Raw genomic sequence first — 24,278 nt, 5'->3', positions numbered from 1 at the left:
CTGCGGGGTTAGGCGGGGACCCCAGCCAGCAGCAGCCCTGAAACCGCTTTCCAAGCAGACCATCCACGGGCTTGGGCCTGGCCGCCAAGCCCTGCTCTCAGGACTCCCTGGAAGTCCTGCTGATTAGCCGCCTTGAGTGTCTCCAGTTTTAGCTGTGGGTCCCCGGGAGCCAGGGGCCAGGGATGTTCCCGCATGGCTGGGTGATTCTCCCTGGAGGCGGTTTCTGATCTGCTTCCTCCAGCTTTGCGGGGGGTGGGGGGATGCGGGCTGAGCCTGGGAAGGGACACTGTGGTTAGAGGGTGGTCCTAAGGGCAGACGTGTGGGAAAGAGGGGAGGGGGCCCAGCTAAGGGGAAGGGTTGTAGCCTTCGGAACCCCCAGTCTGAGGGGCAGGAGGGGAGGAGTCTCGCCTCGCCGGTGCCTGCCCTGGGCTCGCAGTGCCCGCCCTTTCCCCGCCCCTCAAGCCGACCGTGGGACCCGCCGACCCCTCCCGCGCTCTGGCAACCCAACACCCGAGGCCTGCCAAGCATCAAGGTGACACCGTGGGCAAATCTAAACACCGAGCCGGGCTTTTTCCATACTCCGCAGGGGCTTGTCGTAAATCCCCCCTCGAGGCCGGCCAGGGCTTTTATGGGCCGAGGACCCAGGTCTCTGGGGACCCAGCCCTACCCCAGCAGGCGCCGGCTTCGGGCTGGATGGGGCTGGCGCCCGCCCCAGGCCTCTCTCCGCCGGGAGGTGGGCAGCGTGCGGGTATTTTTAGTAGCTGATGGAAGGAGATAGTGGCTTTCAGCTCACCCTGGTGGAGGAAGACCGACCCGAGGAGGCCGTCGGTCGGACAAGGGAAGCCCGGGTCCACCTGGACCTCAGTCTCCTCACCCCCAGAGTGGCTCCCCCTTCCCCCTCCCTAGAAACCCACATAGCGGGAGAAGTGCGGACGGGGAGACGCTGGGGAACTGATTCCACCTGGACCTCAGGCTCCTCACCCAGTGTGTCTCCCTTTCCCCCTCTCCAGAAGTCCACACAGCAGAGAGGTGCAGTCGGGGACAAGCTGGGGAAACTGGGTCCACCTAGACCTCAGTCTCTTCATCCCAGAAGCCCGCACCGCGGAGAGGTGCGGAAGGGAGCAAGCTGGGGAATCGGGGTCCACCTAGACCTCGGTCTCTTCATCCGAGCGTAGCTCCCCTTCCCCCTCCCCAGAAGCCCACACAGCGAAGAGGCGCGGACCGGGACACGCTCGGGACGGGCAGTGGGACCCGTAGGGAGGCAGGAAGGACGGTCCCTGCCAACATAGCCCCATTCACCCCATTTTCCTTTTTGTCCGCCATAAACTGGACCCACTTGGCATCTACCCCTCCCCCAAAGCAAACAGCATCCTCCCACCACCCTGCAGCTGGGCCCCCCCACTGGTCCCCGCTTTCCCGGCGGAGACAGCGACGCGCCCCACCCGCGAGCCCCTCGCCGAGGATGAATCACCAGCCAGCTCGAGTTGCCACACTTTATCTCAGTACAGTTATCGCGAGAGTCCCGGGGCCGCGCCGGCGTACTCTACGCACGCGCAGTCTGTCGCGGGGCCGGCCGGTGGTGCCGTCGGGGCGGGGGGAGTGGCCGCCGCGCCGGCCGGGTGAGGTAGGGTCACACGCAGGCGCACTCGCGCGCCGACAGCTCGTGCACAGTGTGGTAGCGGCTGTGCGCGTCCAAGAAGGACACCTCGTCCTCGTAGGCCGTCGGGCGGCAGCAGGGCTGCGCGCGCACCCGCTCCCGCCGCAGGCGCCGCCGCTGGCGCAGTCGTCGCAGCCCGAGGTCGTAGACGCGCGCGGCAGCCTCGCAGGCGCCTGCGCAGTAGCGGAACAGCACCGTCTCGTCGGACGCATAGCCCAGGCCCAGCTCGCTCACGCGCACCTCCAGCTCGCGCAACCCGCACGGCCGCGCCCCCGACCGCGCACGTGCGCGCCGCCGCCGGGGCCCCTCCCGACGGCGCGGACCTGGGGGCCGCCCAGCCCAGGGCGTCAGCTCGCGCAGCTCCACCGCATCCGGGGCGCCCTGCAGCAGTGCACGGTCTGCGAGGGGAGGAACAGAAAGGAGGGGGTCAGTGGGTGCAGGGGGTGGGAGGGAGCCCCCTACCTTCGCTGTACCCCTGCAAACGAAGACCCTTGCTGGGACGCCAGGCCTGGACGGCTTCTCGTCTCACTCCCAGATCCCAAATTTCCCCACCCTCTTGCTGAGCTGCTCATGCACCCTCTCTGGGCGGCACTGGGGGGCACGTACACACTCACACCCCTACGCTGGTCCAGCACCCCTTTCTGAACCCTGAGCCTATATTGGCTGCCCAGAACCTGGTCCATCCTTTCTGGGCTGCTTTCCAGCCCGTCTCACCTTGAGCTGAGCTGACCGGGGTCTCTAAGTCACCTCCTCTGGGCCCCTCTCTCACCTCATTGCTGCTGCATTCTCCTCGTCCTCCATCGCAAATCTATCTGGACCCCGCCCCTATGCTGGGCTGCCCCAGGACACTGGTGCACCCTCTCTGGGCAGTACTGGGGGGCTGCTTCCCATGCCCCATCCCTCTTTAGTGAGGCTGTCATAGGTCTCTAGAGCCCCCTCTTCCGGCCCCGACGTCTGCTCTGAGTCCCCGGGCTTTTCAGACTCCCTCCATCCCCGCTGCCCCGCTGTGCAGTGGAGCCTCAGTTTCCCTATCCGAGAAATGAATCAAGGTGTTTGGGTTTCTCAGAATGCAGAGGAGCAACAGGTACCGCAGCCTACTGCCTCCGAGGCCTGGGCGGGGACCCCACTCCATGGAGTGGCAGCAGCTACTGTCAAGGCCACCCCCATGTGACAGGTGACAAAACGGACCATCCCAAGGTCACATCATTAGCAGGTGGCCGAGAGAGAGCAACAGAGGCGGGCTTAAAGGTCATTCTTCCTGCCTTCATCGTTCACCCATTTGGCCCAGGTCCAGCCGCTTTCTCCCACACTCGCCAGGAGGTGCCCAAGTCACCGATTCCCAGGGCCTGGCAGCCTAAATTTATTACCCAAGCGGCTGGCTCCACCCTCAAACTCCAAAGCCCCAGGAGAGAAGTGCAGACGCTGGAATGACAGGCAGCGCTGCTGGCGGACTTGCAGGCAGGGGACTCCCAGCCCCAGAGCAGGTGGCAGTCACGCTTGTGGTTGGGAGAGGAAATCTTTAGTCCCCACCTGCCCCCCAGGCTGGTGCACCTGGCTGTCAAAAGAATGAGCCTCTGGGTGGCCCTGGGGAAGGAGGGGCTGTCTGTCTCCTGGGGTTTGGTGGGGGAGAAGATGTCTGTTCCCACAGGGGGTCTCAGAAAGGAGACAAATCCAGCCTCAGGGCCTGACTCTGCCACTTTCACCACTTGCAACCTCAGGCCTCAGTTTCCCTGTCTGTCCCATGAAGCGTCCATTATCTCTGTCTTGGCTGGGGTTGAGAGGGTGGGAAATCAGTGCGGGGGGTGGGCGATGACTGAACAACCTAGTCCGTGTTCTTTAAGCCATAGAGCAGGACTGGAGTGGCCAGGACTGTGCTGGGGGGTCAGTTAGGGGCACACCCAACCCTAGAGGGGTGCAACAAAGCAGACATTTGTGGGCTTGCCAGATACAATACAGATGCCCGGCTAAATCTGAATTCCATATAAACAATGAATAATTTTTTTTTTTTTTTTTTTGAGACGGAGTCTCGCTCTGTTGCCCAGGCTGGAGTGCAGTGGCGCGATCTCGGCTCACTGCAAGCTCCGCCTCCCGGGTTCACGCCATTCTCCTGCCTCAGCCTCCCGAGTAGCTGGGACTACAGGTGCCCGCCACCATGCCCGGCTAATTTTTTTGTAATTTTAGTAGAGACGGGGTTTCACAGTCTTAGCCAGAATGGTCTCCATCTCCTGACCTCTTGATCCGCCCACCTTGGCCTCCTAAAGTGCTGGGATTACAGGCGTGAGCCACCGCACCTGGCAACAATGAATCATCTTTTAGGATGTCTGTCCCTGCCTCCCTGCAACGGGGCTGGCTGCTTGCACGAGGGCTAGAACACAAGGTCCTCAGCCTGAAATTCCACCAGGAGCCTAGAACATGGGGACTTGGGACTCGGTGGCCGCTCCCTTTTTGCAGTAGGGCAGACAGGCACCCGCCCATGGGCCCTGACCCTCCCCAGTGCCTGAAATTCCTCCATTCTTGCTTTGCCCCCCGCAATCCCAAGTCCTGGAGCACTGGATTTTAGGGGCCCCGCCCGGGTCTCTGTCCCAGAGTCCTAGGAAGGACTTCACGCCGCTTGCAGAGAGGGAAGTGGTGGGAGGACAGAAGTGGAGCTCGTGCCGGAGGCCACCCTTGTGCATTGTAAGGACAAGAAAAGAGGATTGTGTGGGCTGGCAGGGGCGGGCGCAGACGCGCACACGGGCGTACTCGTGGCCCACACCCAAAGGCGCTGCACACGCACCCTGCCGGCATCTACGCCTTAGATGCCCGCGCAGGCGCACACATGGACATGTGCATGGGCACAGGGGTCAAGGCCCACGCACCACCCTCACCCCACAGCACCTGCGGTGGGGCAGGCATTAGGGATTGGTGGGGAGTTGGGTGAGGGTCTTGCCCTCAGGGTGGGCATTTCTGTGTCCCTATAGCAGCACTTTTGCCCGTGTCTGTGCCCCCAGCCCCGTCTCTCCTCTCTCTCTCTCTCCACCCCTCCTCATCCCTTCGAATCTCTGGGTCTCTCTTCCGGTTTTTAGCTCCTGCTCCATCTCCTGCCTCCCCTTGGTCCCTGTCCCCTGGGGCAGGTCACTGGGACCTCAGATCCAGCCTCTCTCTCCTCCCACCGCCCCCCCCGCCCCCCCCCCTTGCTGCACCGTGGAGGCCAACCAGGCAAATGCCCAGGTCTAATCTCCATCTGGCCCCCACGGGACCTCAGGGCAGAGCCTAATTCCTTGTGACAGCTGAGCTGAAAGACCCCAGTTCCCAGAAGTCACCCTAGCTCCACCAGGCCACTGGGGGAATTTGCAACCTCCCTCCACCCCATCCTTTTTTAGAAAATGTATTTATTATTATAATGTTTTGAGACAGAATCTTGCTGTGTTGCTCAGGCTGGAGTATAGTGGTGCAATCATAGCTCAATGCAGCCTTGAACTCTTGGGCTCAAGTGATCCTCCCACCTCAGCCTCCCAAGTAGCTAGAACTACAGGCGTGCGCCACCACACCTGGCTAATTTCTGAAGTTTTTTGTAGAGATGGAGGTCTTGCTACATTGCCCTGGCTGGTCATGAACTCCTGGGTTCAAGAGATCCTCCTGTCTCAGCCTCCCAAAGTGCTGGGATTATAGGCAGACGCCACCATGCATTGCCCTGAATAATCTTTTAGGATGTCTGTCCCTGCCTCCCTGCAACAGGGCTGGCTGGCCCTATCTTTAAAAAACCTATGACACCCCCCTCCCCTCCCACTCCACTGCCTGAAATTCTACCCCTTACGTTGGGGGTATCTGACCCCACACAGAGGAGGAGCTTACACTGGGCCAGGCGGGCAATCCGGGCGTCCAGGGTTCGAGGCAGGCGGCGCAGGGGGACCAGCGCGGGTCCGAGGCGGTGGCTGAGAAGCAGGCCCTCTCGACACATCCAGATGGACAGCACGGAGCTGCAGAGCACTGAGGCCAAGGCCGCCGCCTTCCAGCGCTGCATCCTCAGCCTGCAGGCACGGGATGGTCAGCCGCACGCCCCCTGTCTGTCCCTCCAGCAACCAACAGGTACAGGGCGCTGGGCCAGGACTCAGTGTGGGGCCTTTGACTTTGAACGCCTGCTGAATGGTCGATAATCACATGGGAATGGTCCCTCAAGGAACCATTGAACAAGGAAGGGGTTGGGCTCTGTGCCAGGAGTCACAGGGAACCGCCCCCATCTGGGGGTCCCGGAGTGCCTTCCTGAGGAGCCGATGACAGGGTCCAGAGTTGAATAAACGTAGCAGTTGGCCAGGCAGAGGAGAATGGCATCACAGGCAGGGGACACAGCCAGTGCAAAGGCCCCAAGGCCGGACTGAGCGTGGCGTATCCCAGGAACAGCAAGGAGGCCAGAGCGGCTGCAGCTGAGGAGCCAAGGGGAAGAGTGAAAGGAGGAGAGGTCATTCCCGGCAGGTGGCACTGTGGGACAAAGGCGTGGGGAGGGTGGTGTTTAGGACAGTCTGGAGGCAGGAATCTGGGGCTGACACTGTTCCCTACACGCTGGTGTCCTCCATTGACTGCCCCTCTCTGAGCCTATTTCCCATCCAGATGGATAAGCAGGCCCAGAAGTGGGCAGCAATGGACCAGAGCTGCTCTGGATATTGAGTCCCAGCTCTGGGCTTTTGCACAGATAGGTCCTTCCATGGAGAACACTTCTTCCCTCCCTCCCTTCCCACTCCCACTCCCCTTCCTTTTTCTTTTTCTTTTTTTCTTTTGGAGATGGAGTCTCTTGTCCCTCAGGCTGGAGTGCAGTGGCGCAATCTCAGCTCACTGCAACCTCTGCCTCCCGGGTTCAAGCGATTCTCCTGCCTCAGCCCCCCGAGTAGCTGGGATTACAGGCACCTGCCAGCATGCTTGGCTAATTTTTGTATTTTTAATAGAGACAGGGTTTCTCCCTGTTAGCTATGCTGGTCTCAAGCTCCTGACCTCAAGTGATCTGCCCACCTTGGCCTCCTAAAGTGCTGGGATTACAGGCATGAGCCACCGCACCCAGCCTCCTCTCTTTCTTTCTCTTTCTTTCTTTTCTTTTTCTTTCTTTCTTTCTTCCTCTTTCTTTTCTCTTCCTTTCTTTCTTCCTCTTTCTTTTCTCTTCCTTTCTTTCTCTCTCTCTTTCTTTTTTTTTGAGACAGGGTCTTGCTCTGTCACCCAGGCTGGAGTGCAGTGGTGTGATCACAGCTCACTGCAGCCTCCACCTCCTAGGCTCAAGCGATCCTCCCACCTCAGCCTCCCAAGTAACTAGGACTGACTGCAGGCATGAGCCACCATGCCTGGCTAATTTTTAATTTTTTTTGTTTTTGTTTAATAGAGAGGGGAGTCTCACAACGTTGCCCAGGCTGGTCTCAAACTCCTGGGCTCAAGCTATCCTTCCACTTGGGCCTCCCGAAGAGCTGGGATTACAGGCGTGAGCCACTGTACCTAGCTCTCACTCCCCTTGTAATCTCAGCTTGGAGGGTGCCTCCTCCAGGAAGCCTTCCATGACTGCCTACCCTATTCACTTCAACCTCTGGCTAGTGCAGGGGCGCTAGTGGGCCCCCAGGAATGCCCTGAGCTTTACCCATTCGGGCACCAGTTATTTGGTGCTGTGAGTGCCTGGTGGTATCCTGCTCACTGCAAATAGTTGGTGTTTAATAACTCACGTGTACACACCCACCACACTCGACGCCATCTGGGTTCCTCCCCAGCGTCCCATGGCCCCCAGCCCGAGTTTACATTCCCCCTCCCGGCTGCCTAGTGTGGGGCGGCGCGGAGCCTGGCGGCGTGCCAGGTGTAAACATTTACACCAAGCGCTGAAAGCTGGGCTGGATGCGGGTCAGCACCTCTGGGTCTGGGCTCGGCTCACGGGGTTCCCAGGCGCCCCCCCGCCCAATGCGTGCACCTTGTACCTCCAGTCTTGCGCGCTGCCCTGCACCACGCAGAGATTTATTTGCATGGGATTTGCATTTCATTTGCATGGACCGCGCCTCATGTCCTGATGTGCAGAAACTCGAACCACCCCTTCCCCACCCCACTCACCCCCATGGACAGCGACCACAGGAGCTACACACACCAGACCTTAAGTAACAGGACACATTTATTAAGCACCACCTGTGTAACAGGGCTGGTGCTGAGCCCACAAGAGAGGCACTACTGTCTTGCGGGTAGGGGCTCGTCCAAGGGCTAGAAAATGACATGAGATTTGAACCCAGGTTCTTTAAGACAGCACATGGGCTGGGCTAGGTTTGGGAGCAGATGTTGTAGTCACCCCAAGAACTTGCCATTATTGGTGGTACTTGAGACTGTTTGTTATTGGTGGTGGTTATTCTTAGCAAGGAATGAGTTCCCCAACGTGAGGGCGTCTAAACAAATCCTAGACCAGCCTAGGGATCTGATGAGAGTGAATTTGCAGAGGAAGTCGATTGTCCCCCAGGGCCAGCCCAGCTGGCTCAGTGGCACAGAGTAGGCGGTCATAGACATTTGCTGAATGTTGAATGAATGAACACAAAGAAGCTAGGCTGACGGATGCAGTGGCTCATGCCTGTAGTAATCCCAGCACTTTCAGAGGCTGAGGAGGGCAGATCACCTGAGGTCAGGTGTTTAAGCCCAGCCTGGCCAATATGGTGAAACCCCATCTCTACTACAAATACAAAAATTAGCCGTGCGTGGTGGCACACCTGTAATCCCAGCTACTTGGGAGGCTGAGGCAGGAGAATCGCTTGAAACTGGGAGGCGGAGGTTGCAGTGAGCTGAGATTGCACCACTGCACTCCAGCCTGGGTGACAGAGTGAAACTCCGTCTCAAAAAAAAAAAAAAAAAAAAAAAAGCTAGGCACTGGGTGGCCCAGATCCTGAATTGGAGGGTCCAGAGTTTCATGTCTGAGTGAATGGATGGATGGATGGATTTATTGGGAGGATGAAAAAGAAACCACAGTTGAAGTCTCTGGGCTTAGTATACAATCAGTGCATAATAAAGGTAACTGTCCTGAATGCGGCTAGATTCACTGGGGGTGGGCAGGGGGGCCCTCCCTGAGGAGGTGATGCATGCACTAAGACCCAAGAGTGAGAAGTCAGCCATAGGAGAATCTGGGGGCAGGTGTTCCAGGCAGAGGCACGGCCTGTGCAAGGGCCCTGGGGCAGGACCACACCTGGCCTGTTGGAGGAACAGTGAGGAGGTCCGTGTGTCTGAGCAGAGTGAGGAGGGGAAGAGAGAGGAGGGGAGGTTGGGAAGGGGATGGAACAGCTCGTGCAGGGCCTTGTGTGGGCCATGGGAAGGACGTTTCGTTCTTGAGGTTTTGCAGAGGTGGATGGCAGCAGCAGCATTTTGTCAGATGTCAGACCCATCCTCTTTATTCCTTAATTTTTTTTTTTTTTTTTTGAGACGGAGTTTCACTCTGTTGCCCAGGCTGGAGTGTGGAGCACAGTGGTGCGATCTCAGCTCACTGCAACCTCCACCTCCCGGGTTCAAGTGATTCTCCTGCCTCAGCCTCCCAAGTAGCTGGGATTAAAGGAACGTGCCACCATGCCTAAGTAATTTTTTTTTTTTTTTTTTTGAGACGGAGTCTCACTCTGCTGCCCAGGCTGAGTGCAGTGGCGCAATCTCGGCTCACTGTAACCTTTGCCTCCCGGGTTCAAGCGATTCTCCTGCCTCAGCCTCCCAAGTAGCTGGGACTACAGGCGCCCACCATCACAACCAGCTAATTTTTTGTATTTTTAGTAGAGACGGGGTTTCACCGTGTTAGCCAGGATGGTCTTGATCTCCTCACCTCGTGATATACCCACCTCGGCCTCCCAAAGTGCTGGGATTACAGGCTTGAGCCACTGCGCCCAGCCGGCAATTTTTATATTTTTTGGAGATGGGGTTTCACCATGTTGGCCAGGCTGGTCTTGAACTCCTGACCTCAGTTGATTCACCCCCCCTTGGCATCCCAAAGTGCTGGGATTACAGGCAAGAGCCACCGCGCCTGGCCATCATCCCCTTTATTCTTAATGATCACCTACTTTATGTCCAACCCCGTTTTACAAACTTAACACAGATAAAGTCATTCCAACCTTACAGGCGTCCTAAAAAGCAGGTAATACCCCCCTTTTTTTTTTTTCTCTTTTGAGACAGGATCTCACTCTGTTGCCCAGGCTGGAGTACAGTGGTGCAATCACAGCACCCACTGCAGCTTCGACCTACCCAGCTCAGGTGATCCTCCCACCTCAGCCTCCCAAGTAACTCGGACCACAGGCATGCACCACTACACCCAGCCAATTTTTATTTATTTTTTAAAATTTTTACTTATTTTTGAGATGGAGTTTCGCTCTTGTTGCCAAAGCTGGAGTGCAATGACACGATCTCGGCTCACTGCAACCTCCACCTCCCAGGTTCAAGCAATTCTCCTGCCTCAGCCTCCCAAGTAGCTGGGTCTACAGGCATGTGCCACCACGCCTGGCTAATTTTTTGTATTTTTAGTAGAGATGGGGTTTCACCATGTTGGTCAGGTTAGTCTTGAACTCCTGACCTCAGGTGATCCACCCACCTTGGCCTCCCAAAGTGCTGGGATTACAGGCGTGAGCCACCGCACCTGACCGTTTTTTAAATTTTTTGTAGAGATGAGGTCTCATCACGTTGCCCAAGCTGGTCTTGAACTCCTGGGCTCAAGCGAGCCTCCTGCCTTGGCTTCCCAAAGTGCTGGGATTACAGGCATGAGCCACTGCGCGTGCCTGCAAGTAATACCCTTATCCCCACTGCATGAATGGGAAACAGGCCTAGAGCTGGGAAGTGACTTGTCCAAGGTCATAGAGCCAGCATTTGAATGCTGGTGGTAGGAGGGGGAGACAGGCAGGAAACCTGCCCGGGCCCCGGACCTCTCTGGACCCCCTCCACCCTGCCTGCCCACACATTCAAGTCTTGGAGTGGTGTGACTCAGTTTCCCCATTGGACTGGAACAAGCCTTGGGCTGTGGTGGTCTATCAAGGGCCTAGCCCCAGCATGGCCTGGTCACAGGACCCCCTGGAGGCCTTGGAGCTTCAGACTCTCCCCACCTAGAGCTCTGGTGGAGGGCAGGAAAGCGGGGGGCCACTGGCGGAGGGGGGCCAGCAGGCAGGGCTGATTAGCAGCCATGAACAATGGGCCTCTCTGTTCTCGGGGGTCACCTAACTGGTTTGTCTCTGGCACGGACACGACCGGGTAGGGGTGATGTAGGTGTGGCGGAGGGCACGGGGAGGGGGCTGGGTGTGTACAATGCGTGTTCCTGTGTCCTGGAGGCCCTAACCTGGGGAGGCATCTGTACCTGTCCAACTGCACAGACACACACACTTATAGGTATAGGAGTGCCCACTGTCATTTGCAATCTAGCTGAGGTCACCATCTGTGCCCTGAGACCCCTCATCCTGGCCACACACACAGGGGTACACAGGTGAACACGCTGCCAGCACCCACAGCTGCCAGAGCCCAGGAGTTCGAGACCAGCCTGGGCAACATAGCGAGATTCCCCATCTCACACAGCACACTTTCAGGCTTACACTTGTGTGCCCACTCACACTCATTCACACCCAGCCATCTCATGTCCTCACACTCAGGTTCTTTCATACTCGTACACACGCACTCCCACACTCACACACTGCCCACACGATCACACACTGCCCACACGATCACACACTGCCCACACACACGATCACACTCACATGCTCAAGCATTCTCACTTGAGCACACTTGCACGCTCAAACGCTCCCACATTTGGCTGGGTGCAGTGGCTCACACCTGTAATCCCAGCACTTTGGGAGGCTGAGGCGGTTGGATCACCTGAGGTCAGGAGTTCGAGACCAACCTGGCCAACATGGTGAAACCCTGTCTCTACTAAAAATACAAAAATTAGCCGGGTGTGGTGGTGGGCACCTGTAATCTCAGCTACTCGGGAAGCTGAGGCAGGGGAATCACTTGAACCTGGGAGGTGGAGGTTGCAGTGAGCTGAGATCTCCCCACTGCCCTCCAGCCTAGGTGACAGAGCGAGACTCCATCTCAAAAAAGAAAAGAAATTAGCCAGGTGTGGCAGTGCGTGCCTGTGATCCCAGCTACTCGGGAGGCTGAGGCAGGAGAATTGCTTGAACCCTGGAGGCAGAGGTTTCAGTGAGCTGAGATCACACCACTGCACTCCAGCCTGGGTGACAGAGCAAGACTCCATCTGGAAACGAATCAAAACAAAACACTCCCACATTCACTGTTTTCACACTTCCACACTCAGGGTTACACGCACATCCTGGGGTGTCTTCACACTCACACACACTTGGACTTTTTCACACGCATTGAAACACAATCACACATTTGACCATGATGCTCACACACTTGCCGTCCTTCCTTCCCTCCTTTTTTTCTTTCTCTTTGTTTTTCTTTCTCTCTCTCCCTTCCTTCCTCTTTTTCTCTTTCCCTCCCTCCCTCCCTTCCTTCCTTTTTTCTTTCTCTTTCTTTTTCTCTCTCTCCCTCCCTCCCTTCCTTTCTCTCTCTTTCTCTCTTTCCCTCTCTCCCTCTCTCCCTCTCTCTTTCCCTCCCTCCCTCTCTCTTTCCTTCCCTCCCTCCTTCCCTCACTCCCTCCATCCTTCCCTCCCTCCCTCCTTCCTTCTCTCTCTCTTTCTTTCTTTGACAGAATCTTGCTCTGTTGCCCAGGCTGGAGTGCAGTGGCGCAACCTTGGCTCACTGCAACCTCTGAGTCCTGGGCTCAAGTGATCCTCCTGCCTCAGCCTCCCAAGTAGCTGGGACCACAGGTGTGTGCCACCATGCCTGGCTATATTTGTGTGTGTGTGTGTGTGTGTGTGTGTGTGTGTGTGTGTGTGTATGTATATATATATATATATTTTTTTTTTGGTAGAAACTGGGTTTCACTGTGTTGCTCAGGCTGGTCTCAAACTCTTGGCCTCAAGCAATCCTCCCACCTCAGCCTCCCAAAGCACTGGGATTACAGGTGTGATCCACTGCACCCAGCCAGTATTTTCATACCTACACCCAAACATGATCCCATGCACACTCAGATGTTTCCAGGCTCACATATTCTAACACAATCACACCCACACACCAGAACACCACCACATGAATGCACTAGTGTGTTGTTACACTCACATTTGAATACACCACGCTCACATGCTAGGGTGTTTTCACAGTCACACTCAAACATGACCACACTCACACACTTGGACGCTTCCACCTTCATTCAAAACACTCACTGGCTGGGCAAGGTGGCTCATGCCTTTGATCCCAGCACTTTGGGAGGCCAAGGCAGGAGGATTGCTTGAGGCCAGGAGTTTGAGACCAGCCTGGGCAATATAGGGAGACCCTGTCTCAGAAAAGAAAAGAAGACAAGATGGGGTGCGATGGCTCACGTCTGTAATGCCAGCACTTTGGGAGGCCAAGGCAGGCGGATCATTTGAGGTCAGGAGTTTGAGACCAGCCCGACCAACATGGTGAAACCCCGTCTCTACTAAAAATACAAAAAAAAATTAGCTAGGCATGGTGGCAGATGCCTGTCATCCCAGATACTCAGGAGGCTGAAGCAGGAGAATCGCTTGAACCTGGGAGGCGGAGGTTGCAGTGAGCCAAGACTGCGGCACTGCACTCCAGCCTGGGCGACAGAGCGAGACTCCATCTCAAAAATAAAAAAAAGAAAAGAAAAGAAGATGAGAAGAGAAAAGACAAAAAGAGTCAAGGTCATGAAGGACAAAGTCAGATGGAGGAGGAGTCTCAGATTGGAGGGGCCAAAGGAAAGGGGATGGCTAAATGTCATCTGGGATCCTGGATGGACCCTGGGACAGAGAGAGGACGTTAGCAGAAATACTGGTGAAACTCGGCCAGGCTCAGTGGCTTACACCTATAATCCCAGCATTTTGGGAGGCTGAGGCAGGGAGTTCGCCTGAGCCCAGAAGCTCGAGACCAGCCTGGATAGCATAGTAAGACCCCATCTCTACAAAAATAGAAAATAATAAATTTTTAAAAGAAACCATCGGCCAGGCACAGCAGCTCACGCCTGTAATCCCAGCACTTTGGGAGGCTGAGGTGGGTGGATCACCTGAAGTCAGGAGTTCGAGACCAGCCTGGCCAACATGGCAAAATCCCATCTCTACTAAAAATACAAAAATTAGCCGGGCGCGGTGGTGGGCACCTGTAATCCCAACTACTCAGGAGGCTGAGGAAGAAGAATCGCTTGAACCCGGGAGAAGGAGGTTGCAGTGAGTCGAGATCGCGCCATTGCACTCCAGCCTGGGCAATGGAGTGAGACTCTGGCTCAAAAAGAAAGAAAAAAAAAAAAAAAACAGGCCGGGCGCGGTGGCTCACGCGTGTAATCCCAGCACTTTGGGAGGCTGAGGCAGGCGGATCCCTGGAGGTCAGGAATTTGAGACCAGCCTGGCCAACATGGCGAAACCCCGTCTCTACTAAAAATGCAAAAATTAGCCGGGTGTGGTAGTGCACGCCTGTAATCCCAGCTATTAGGGAGAGTGAGTAGGCAGGAGAATTGCTTGAACCCAAGGGGTGGAGGTTGCAGTGAGCCGGGATCACGCCACTGTACTCCAGCCTGGGCGACAGACAGAGACTTCGTCTCAAAAAAAAAAAAAAAATCACACTCACACACTTGAGTGCTTTCACACTTGTGCTGAAACGTTATATCCACGTGCTGGTGTTTGCACACACACACATTTGAACAGTCCCACAGTCTCACACCAGGGTGTTTTCACACTAACACTCAAGTCTGATCCCACTCACACACACAGGTTTTCCCCATTCACACGTGGTAATCCGGTCTCACAGACACACACACTTGAGCATCCATTGTCATTTGTGCTCTGGCCAAGGTCCCCAAGACCCCTCCTCCTGGCCACACACTCACACACGCAGGGGTGCACAGGTGAACGCGCCACCAACACCCACAGCTGCAAAGATTCCAGGGCACACAGATACGGTGGGCGGAGAGTGAGAGGAGGGGAAGCAGAGGGGGCCGGGGGCACTCAGGAGGGAACCACCCCGCCCTGACCACCGCCCACGTCCACCCCTGCAGGGATCCTAGGTGCCGTCTACACTGCCTGTGCAGGGCCTGGCTAGAGGTCCCTTCCCAGTCCTGGAGAAAACGTAGAAATCCAGGAGAACCTGCATTGCCTGGAGGGAGGGAAGCCTCCTTCCTTCCTGGAGGGGCGGGGAGCGTAGCAGTGTGAGTTGCAGCAAGAAGGACCTAGGACAGACCTCCACTTTTAGCTGGAGGCCACACAGTCCCCAGAGCTGGGGAAGGAAGGGGAAAGAAGGGAAATGGACTCAGAGAGAGGCAAAGAGCAGCCCAATGTCACACAGCTAGGCAGGCCCTTCCAATCAACCCAAGCAACAGACAGCCGGCGCAAGGGTGTGTATTTCTGGCACCTTCCTTGGTGATGCCAGGAAATGTTGCTCATTATCTTTCTGCACAGGCAACGCCCTGGCGCCCCCACCCCCCTTCCCACCAAACTCTCCAGGGGACACCTGCTGGGCACACCCAGTCCCACGGATAAAAGCCTCTGTCCTACAGAACTCCTGGTCTCAAAGAGTGGCACCTGAGAGATGAAGAAGGGGAGGGGGACCCTCTCTGCATGTAGGCATCTCTTCTAATCTTGGGGAGGCCTGGAATTGGGGCCTATCTTAATTTGGCAAACTCCTACTCTACCCTGAAAGCCCTAGTTCCTACAGCCCCTCCACCAGAAACCCTTCCCTGCTACCCATCTTGGCCACCTCCAGCCATGGGTCCCTTCCTCTTGCCCAGCCCTGTGAGCATGGTGTCTGTGCCCATGACTGTCTTTGCTGGATGGGAGTTTCTAGAGGGACATCTTGGGCTGAGTTTTTGCAGGGCACAGGGCTGACTTCGAGAATTCAGTTTACAGAGGCGTGAGCTTGCTGCAGATCCCAAGTCTGCACACTTTTGCCTGTGGGGATGCTGCCCTGCACACACTTCTCCTTCCTCTCCATTTCACTCCTGGTCCTCCTGTGACTCAGTTTCCCCATTTTTTTTTTTGAGATGGAGTCTGGCACTGTTGCCCAGGCTGGAGGCTGGAGTGCAGTGGCATGATCACAGCTCACTGCAACCTCCACCTCCCAGGTTCAAGCAATTTTCCTGCCTCAGCCTCCCGAGTAGCTAGGATTACAGGCATGAGCCACCATGCCTGGCTAATTTTTTTGTATTTTTAGTAGAGACAAGGTTTCACCACGTTGGCCAGACTGGCCTGAAACTCCTGACCTCAAGTGATCCGCTCGCCTAGGCCAAAGTGCTAGGATTACAGGCATGAGCCACCGCGCCCAGCCAAACTTTTATATTTTTTAGTAGAGACAGGGTTTCACCATGTTGGCCAGGCTGGTCTCAAACTCCTCACCTCAGGTGATCCGCCCGCCTCAGTCTCCCAAAGTGCTGGAATTATAGGTGTGAACTACTGTGCCCGGCCTCCATCTGTTTATTTTAGAATAAAAAAAAAATTTTTTTTAATAGGGACCAAGTCTCGCCATGTTGCCCAGGCTGGTCTCGAACTCCTGGCCTCAAGCAATCCTCCCATCTTTGCCTCCCAAAGTGCTGTGATTACAGGTGTGAGCCACCATGCCTGGCCTCCCATCTTCAATAGGGCACGAAGGGTGCCACCCAGCACTGTAGGAAAGCCAGAGAGGACCTGGAAGAGCTTGACCAAGTGGCTCTTGGGCTCTTGCCACTGCCCATGGGTAGAGGATGCCAGGCCGTGAAGCCAGCACATGCCAGTGGGGAAGTGCCCGTGTGTGTGAACGCCATGGCATACACGTGTTTGTGCGCCTGTGCCTCTGTTTTCCTCAAGTGCTGATAGCTTGAGGGCTCACGGCTGGGCCTGTTCCTAGGGCAAGACTCGGCCAGGGGTCTGGGCCTCTCGAGGCAAGACTCAATGATTCTGCAAAACGCAAAACAAATTCCACAGCCCACAAAAATGTGCCCCCTCCCTCAGAGGGCCCCAGGGCCTGGGCCCACCCCATGGTGGGATGAGGCGGCCAGGACAGCCGCGAGCTGGCGACACACATCTGGGGGCAAACCAGGAACATCTGGCAAGCACAGCTGGTTCTGATACTGCATCTGCGGGGGCCAGAGGCCAACCTAGGAGCGGCTTCATGTGTCAGGGGGTGCAGACACAGACACCCCCAGCCGCCCCTTTCAGGTCTGCCGGGGAAAGAGGTCCAGCCTCTCCTCTTCTTCCCCCAGCACAGAAGCTGAGTGCCGCCCAACTGCTAGAACTATCGCTGGCTCCCTGCTACCCTGGGCATCAAGTCCCAGCCCATGAGCTTGTCTTGAGGGAATCTGGGTCTGTGTTTGCCAAAGTGAAGCTGAGGGCTGGATGGTCAGGGATAGTGGTTTCTGGGGAGGAGTGTGGTGGCTCCTTTGTGGTAATAATAGTGGTAAAAAAAGAAAATAATAATAATAACTGGGCCGGGCGCGGTGGCTCACGCCTGTAATCGCAGCACTTAGGAGGCCAAGGCGGGTGGATCACGAGGTCAGGAGATCGAGGCCATCCTGGCTAACACGGTGAAACCCTGTCTCTACTAAAATTACAAAAAAATTGGCCGGGCGTGGTGGCGGGCGCCTGTAGTCCCAGCTACTTGGGAGGCTAAGGCAGGAGAATGGCGTGAACCTGGGAGGCGAAGCTTGCAGTCAGCCGAGATTGTGCCACTGCACTCCAGCCTGGGCGACAGTGTGAACTCTGTCTCAAAAAAATAAATAAATAAAATAATAATAATAATAATAACTGGGCTGGGCGCGGTGGCTCGCAGCTGTAATCCCAGCACTGTGGGAGGCCAAGGCGGGCGGATCACGTTAGGCCAGGAGTTCAAGACCAGCCTGGCCAACATGGTGAAACTCCATCTCTACTGAAAATACAAAAAAAAAAAAAAAAAAAACATTAGCCGGGTGTGGTGGTGCACTCCACCAGTCCCAGCTACTCGGGAGGCTGAGGCAGGAGAATCACTTGAACCCAGGTGGCGGAGGTTGCGGTGAGCCAAGATCGCGCCAATGCACTCCAGCCTGGGCAACGGCGAGACTCCGTCTCTAATAATAATAATAATAACTGAAACTAACACTCATGAACAACACTATTAGTGCCATTCTAAGCACTTTACCTGTAGTAACTTGTACCAAGGTATGGACTATTTTATCCCCATTTGGTAGGTGGAAAACTGAGGTCCAGAGAAGTGAAGTAACTTGCTCAGATTCAAACAACCTAAGTGGCTGAGCCGGGATTTGAACACAGGTGGTCAGCAAACTCCTACTCATTCCTCAGAGACTCACTTCCAACACTCCCCCCTCCATATTCTTTTTTCTTTTATTATCCAATCAATGGCTGCAAAACCTCTATTTTTTTTTTTCAAGGTAGAAGTCTCGCTCTGGAGTGTAGTGGCACCATCTCGGCTCACTGCAACCTCCACCTCTGGGGTTCAAGCGATTCTCCTGCCTCAGCCTCCCGAGTAGCTGGGATTACAGGTGCACACCACTACGCCCAGCTAATTTTTTTGTATTTTTAGTAGAGACGGGGTTTCAACATGTTGGCCAGGCTGGTCTTGAACTCCTGACCTCAAGTGATCCTCCTGCCTCAGACTCCTAAAGTGCTGGGATTACAGGTGTGAGCAACCGCACCCAGCCTATAACCTATATATTCTTTTTTTTTGAGACGGAGTCTCTCTCTGTTGCCAGGCTGGAGTGCAGTGGAGCGATCTCAGCTCAGTGCAACCTCCGCCTCCTGGGTTCAAGGGATTCTCCTGTCTCAGCCTCCCAAGTAGCTGGGATTACAGGCACGAGCCACCATGTCCAGCTAATTTTTGTATTTTTAGTAGAGATGAGGTTTCACCATGTTGGCCAGGATGGTCTTGATCTGACCTGATGATCCGCCCACCTCAGCCTCCCAAAGTGCTGGGATTACAGGCATGAGCCACTGGGCCCGGCCGTAACCTCCATATTCTTAACCACGTGCTTGCTGGCCTCTCTAACAATAACAACACCAATAATAGTAACTCCCAGCAATGTTGGCTATTCCATTTATTTAGAGGCAGACACTGTGATGAGTGCTTTCCCCTACATTTAATTCTCCCACAGTCCCTGAAAAGCATGTTATTATTATTATTAGCCCTGTTTTCCATGTAGGGAAACTGAGGCTAAGAGAAGTTAAGTAACTTGTTCAAGGGCACACAGCAAGTAAGTGGCTGAGGCCGGTCGTGGTGGTTCATGCCTATAATCACAGCATTTTGGGAGGCCAAGGTGGGAGGACTGCTTGAGGCCAGGAGTTCAACACCAGCCTGGCCAACATAGCAAGACTCTGTCTTTACAAAAAAAAATTTTTTTTTTTTTTTGAGACGGAGTCTTGCTCTGTCCCCAGGCTGGAGTGCAGTGGCGCGATCTCAGCTCACTACAACCTCCGCCTCCCGTGTTCACGCCATTCTCCTGCCTCGGCCTCCCAAGTAGTTGGGACTACAGGCGCCCGCCACCACGCCCAGCTAATTTTTTGTATTTTTAGTAGAGACAGGGTTTCACCGTGTTAGCCAGGATGGTCTTGATCTCTTGACCTTGTGATCCACCTGCCTCGGCCTCCCAAAGTGCTGGGATTACAGGCGTGAGCCACCACGCCCGGCCAAAAAAATTGTATTAAATTAAAAGTAACAAGTGTCTGAGCTGGAATTGGAACCTGGCTCCAACTCCGAACTTGTTCTTTCCCGGACTCCACAACTACTGCCTGGGAACCCACTGGCCTGTGTTAACAAGAGGAGAAGAGGAGAGGTGAGAGAGGGGCTTAGGCCCTGCTGTTTGAGAGAACAGTGGCGCTGAGACCCAGGGAGGTATGAGATTTGCTTAAAGACACACAGCAGAGCAGATCCAGCAAGTAAAAGGCCCCAGTGGCAGAAAGCCCAGAGTGCCAGGCTGGGTTCCACCTCCAGCACACGAATTAACCTGACAAACACTTATTGAGCACCTACTGTGTGCCAGGTCCTGGCTGGGGACCAGTGACTCAGTGGTAACCAAGGCCACCCTGGGCCCCTCCCCGACAAACTCACCATCCAGTCGGGGAGACAGATAATAAATGTGAAATAGGGTAATTAGATGTCAAGAGCACATAAACAACAACAACAAAAAACCAGGATGGGGCTGGGCGCAGAGTAGCTCATGCCTGGAATCCCAGCACTTTGGGAGCCTGAGGTGGGAGGATTGGTTGAGCCCAGGATTTTGAGACCAGCCTGGGCAACATAGCGAGACCTCCATCTCTACAAAAAATTTTAAAATTAGCTGGGCTTGGTGGCATGTACCTGTAGTCCCAGCTACTCAGGAAGCTGACGCAAGAGAATCGCTTGAGTCCAGGAGGTGGAGGCTGCAATGAGCTATGATTGCGCCACTGCACTCTAGTCTGGGCGACAGAGCAACGCCCTGTCTCGGAAAAAAAAAAAAAGACTCGGGATGAAGCCATAGTGACTGGAGGCTGCTTCTAGACTGGGGAGTCAAGGAGGGCTTCTCAGAGGAGGAAGCATTTGAGCTGACACCTGGATGACAGTAAAGAAGTCACCACTGGCCGGGCGTGGTGGCTCACGCCTGTAATCCCAGCACTTTGGGAGGCCGAGGCGGGAGGATCATGAGGTCAGGAGATCAAGACCATCCTGGCTAACACAGTGAAACCCCGTCCTTACTGAAAATACAAAAAAATTAGCCGGGCGTGGTGGCGGGCGCCCGTAGTCCCAGCTACTCGGGAGGCTGAGGCAGGAGAATGGCGTGAACCCAGGAGGCGCACCTTGCAGTGAGCCGAGATCGCGCCACTGCACTCCAGCCTGGGCGACACAGCGAGACTCCGTCTCAAAAAAAATAAAAGAAGCCACCATTGAAGATCTGGAAAGAGTGTTCCAGGCAGAGGGAGCTGCACGTATAAAGGCTCGGAGGCAGGACCGTGCCTGTTCGAGACGACCAGAGTGGCTGGAGTGCCAGGAGCCAGGGGACAGTGCAGGGAGATGAGGTGGGAAGTAATGAAGGCCCTGTGGCCTGCAGGGTCAGTGCTCCGCAGTCCCCCGCCGGCATCTGGAGCTCTCTCTTCCTGCACGCACCACCCAGCTGTGTCTGGGGAGGGAGGCTGGGGAGCGTGTGTGTGCCAGCTTCTTAGACCCACCGTTTCTGGCCCTGGCCCTCTGTGGTTGGGCTATAAAGTTGCCACCTTGACCACACCAGTCTCTTGGGGCTGGCCAGGCTGCCCCAGGGCTGGCCTCGCAGGCATCTGGAGCTGGCAGGAGGGGGGTCCCCTGGGTGGGATGACAGGATCAGCCTAATGAGGCCTGGCACGGCTAAGCAGCTGGCACAGGGCCCAGTGGGTGGCTTGAGCGACATGGTTCCTCCGGGAGCGGCTGGGACACCACAAGATGCTGGCCATCTGATGGAAAGAGAAACTGAGGCACAGACCCCAGATGAAGGTTAAACCCTAACACTGGGTGAGACTGGGAACCACTCTTCAGTTTCCCGGGAAACAGGTCGGCTCAATCATCTTGTCTTTTTCTTTTGAGACAGGGTCTCACTCTGTCACCCAGGCTGGAGTGCAGTGGCACGATCTCAGCTCACAGCGGCCTCAACCTCCTGGGCTCAAGAAATCCTCCCACTCCAGCCTCCCGAGTAGCTGAGACCAGAGGGGGATGTCACCACACCCGGTTAGTTTTTGTATTTTTGGTAGAGATGGGGTCTCGCTATGTTGCCCAGGCTAGTCTGGAACTCCTGGGCTCAAGGGATCCACCTGCCTTGGCCTCCCAAAGTGTTGGGATTACAGGCATGAGCCATTATGCCCAGCCATCATCTTTTCCGTCTCCCCAAATTCAAATTTTGCCTTGGGTCTTGACACACTGCGCTGTTTATGCATGAACAGTGCCCTCTCTCTGGGCCTCAGTTTCCCCACTTGGGAAGTGAGGGCCACATGCTGCAAGCTGGGCCCACTGTCTGATGTCTTCCAGGGCTCGCCCGAAGCCTGATTTCATTTGGATTTGACAGAGACCCCTCCATCCCAACATCATCATCTCCGAGACACCCTTCCTGCAGGCATGCCCCATTCACGTCCACTCCCTCTTCAGGCTTCCTTCAAGGCCATTATCAGCCCTGCAAGTGCAAGGCTGGTTTGGGAGCCTCCTGTCCATCTCCCAACCCTGACCCCCGGCCACCACTCCACCTTGAGGCCCCAGAGCCTCTGCCTCAACTTGGAGGACCAGGGAGATTCATCAGCAGAGGAAACCCACAGCCCCCCAGCAAAGATAGTCCAGCCCAGTGACTCCAGATACATTAACAACTTGCGCCTCTCTAATCTGTGTATTCAGCCCCTACCTCCAGGGATGCAATCTTGAGTGCCCCAGCCCAGTTCTTCCTCTGCCAACCTTCTAGAACAGTCTCTCCCACACTCACCAAGGCGCCTTGACTATTCCATGCCTCCAGATCTTTGCATGCACAGTTCTGGCCACCTGGAATGCCTTTTCCTTTCCCACTTAGAAAACTCCTACTCATCCTTCACAGCCCCACCTCTGAGGCCCTTCCTCCAGGAAGTCTTCTCTGACCCTCCTACCCTGAGGTAGAGCCCTCCATCCCCACTCTGAGCTTCCCCAGCCCTGTGTCCCTGGGTCTAAATCTGGCTCCCTTGAAGGACAGCACCCAACGACCCTGACACCAGTCAACCACGCGTTTGTCATCAACACACATTTGTCAAAACAATCTTTTGATTGTGTTGTTCCTGGCTGCAAACTTTTTGAGTCCCTTCTGCCCAACTCTTGAAAGCTGTCTCCTCCATTCCCTCCCTGAAAACTGGGGCCTGAAACCCAAGGGGCCAGTGCTGATGGTGGAATTTCAGACGCAGTACCCAGCTGAAGAGGGGTTTATTTTCTTCCCTGAACCCCTAGAAGAAGCTTTTTGCAGCTCCCTGGGGATGGAGTTGGCTTCGGAGCTATGAACCTCAGGAGTCTTAGGATGAAGGGAGGAGGGAGGGGTGTCCAAAGGGCCCCAAGGCAAGAAGCTGGGGGTGGGAGAAGCTGGCAGTGTGGGTGGGATCATGCCCCTCACTGACATCCTCTGAGGCTGGTCACACCCCAGCCAGGCTTCCTCAGCCCGGGGCACTCAGAGACAGACAAAGAGGGCCATGGAACAGGGACAAGGATGTAGAGAACAGGGAAAGGGCAGGGGAGACAGGCAGGAGGGAGGAAAGTCAGGGGTCCGGCCTCCTGCATCCCCCTGCTTTAAGCCTCTGGCCCCGCTCCCCAAATCTGGACCAATGACCAGCCCTACAGGTAATCTCAGGCCTGTGGGCAGGTCGAATGCGTTCTGGGGAGAGGGCAGTGGTGGCATTCACCCTGGGAGAGCCGTTTCTCTCTCCAGCACACCCCCCTCCCCACTAATCTGTCTGCAGCCCCCTTGGGCCTAATGACTCCTAATCCGCAAACCAGCTCCTGGGACAATTCCGGGCTATCCCCGTGCAGGAGACACCTTTTATAAAAAGCAGGAGAGGCAGGCACAGCCTCCCCCCACTTCGCATCCAGGCTTTGCCCTTAAGGGACCCCCACCCCCAACACCAAAGGGTTTCACGCCCTCTGGTGGCTGAACAGGCTGCTCCAGGAGCCGAGAGGGCCTGGCCCTCACCGGAGGACACCGTGTCCCCGGCGGCGGCGGCGGCGAGCAGGGAACGCGCCACTGACAGATGTTTACTTCTGTGCGCAGCTGGACCGCGACGGCAGCCCCCCGCCCGGGCTCTGCAGGATCCGGAAGCTCCCCAACGGCCCCTCGGAGACCACATGGCTAAAGGGGTGTCTGGGTCTCGCCCTCCTAGAGGCTGAAGGGATTCTGGGGAGGGCACTGTGCCTTCCTCAGATGCACACTTGGAGGTTTTAGGAGACAGGGGTGCGCCCGCCCCATCGGACAGGGACACCGCGGCCGGATTCGGGCTTGGAGAGCCGCTTAGGATCCGGCTTCACGCCCCCGCCCCTCCCCACGCGCTGACCTGTCGTCCCCCTGACCCCACTCTCATACACCCGCTGGCTCTGCTGCAGGAGGGAATCCCCTTGTCTACTCGGAGTCCTCAGTACCCTCCATGCCCCGTCCATGGGGCGGGTCGTCCCCGTCGTACCCTGCTGGCCCCCACCTGCCCCGCCTGCCCCTTGCTTACCTGCTGTGGGCGCCGGACTACCCGTCAGTGGCGGCCGCGCCGGCCCCAGCCCCTGCCCCTGCCGCCGCGACCGCCATCCGGGCCGCCTGGGCCCGCGGTGCCCGGGGGGGCCCGGGCCAGAGGGGGCGGCCGCGGGCGGGGTGCGGCGCGGGCCGGCCCATGGGGCCCCCCCGGGCTCGCTTAGCCGCGGGCTGCGGCCATCCCGGCCCGGCGGGGGCTGGGGCTGGGGGTGGGTGCCCTGGACGGCCGGCGGCTCGGAGGGCGCGGGGCGCGGGGGCGCACGGACGGCGCAGGCGGCCTCGGCGTGCAGCGCGGGGCTCCGGGGCGGCGGCGAGAGGGACCTGGGCACTCGGAGCGGCTTCACGGCGCGCTCTCCCGCCGCCTCCGCCGCTCCCGCCGCGGACGGCTCGGCCGGCGCGGGGCCGGGGGCGGGGCCGGGGGCGGGGCTGGGGGCGGTGGCTCGGGTTTCC

The 24,278-nt window shown here is 56.6% G+C and overlaps 1 protein-coding gene across 1 annotated transcript; it reads right to left on the bottom strand.

Annotated features, from left to right (window-relative positions):
- Nucleotides 1-1,367: 1,367 nt before the first annotated feature.
- On the bottom strand, nucleotides 1,368-24,194 carry NRTN (neurturin). The gene is made up of 3 exons (XM_055249903.2): nucleotides 23,809-24,194; nucleotides 5,492-6,060; nucleotides 1,368-2,055 (listed from the first exon to the last, which is right to left on the bottom strand). Exons 2-3 carry the CDS (start codon nucleotides 5,658-5,660, stop codon nucleotides 1,631-1,633), a joined length of 594 nt encoding a protein of 197 aa, XP_055105878.1. The 5' UTR covers nucleotides 5,661-6,060; nucleotides 23,809-24,194; the 3' UTR covers nucleotides 1,368-1,630.
- Nucleotides 24,195-24,278: the final 84 nt, after the last annotated feature.

This window comes from Symphalangus syndactylus, chromosome 17 (genome assembly GCF_028878055.3).
Source record: "Symphalangus syndactylus isolate Jambi chromosome 17, NHGRI_mSymSyn1-v2.1_pri, whole genome shotgun sequence".
Taxonomy (NCBI): Eukaryota; Metazoa; Chordata; class Mammalia; order Primates; family Hylobatidae; genus Symphalangus; species Symphalangus syndactylus.
The sequence above is the reverse complement of the archived record's forward strand: the minus strand, read 5'-3'. Positions and strand labels throughout refer to the sequence as shown.

Bases quoted from the DNA above. Each gene is read 5' to 3' on its own strand.
- NRTN (XM_055249903.2), bottom strand. From the start codon at position 5,660: ATGCAGCGCTGGAAGGCGGCGGCCTTGGCCTCAGTGCTCTGCAGCTCC. The intron at 2,056-5,491 runs GTAAGCTCCTCC...CTCCCCTCGCAG, and splicing joins GATTGCCCGCCTGGCCCAGT to ACCGTGCACTGCTGCAGGGC.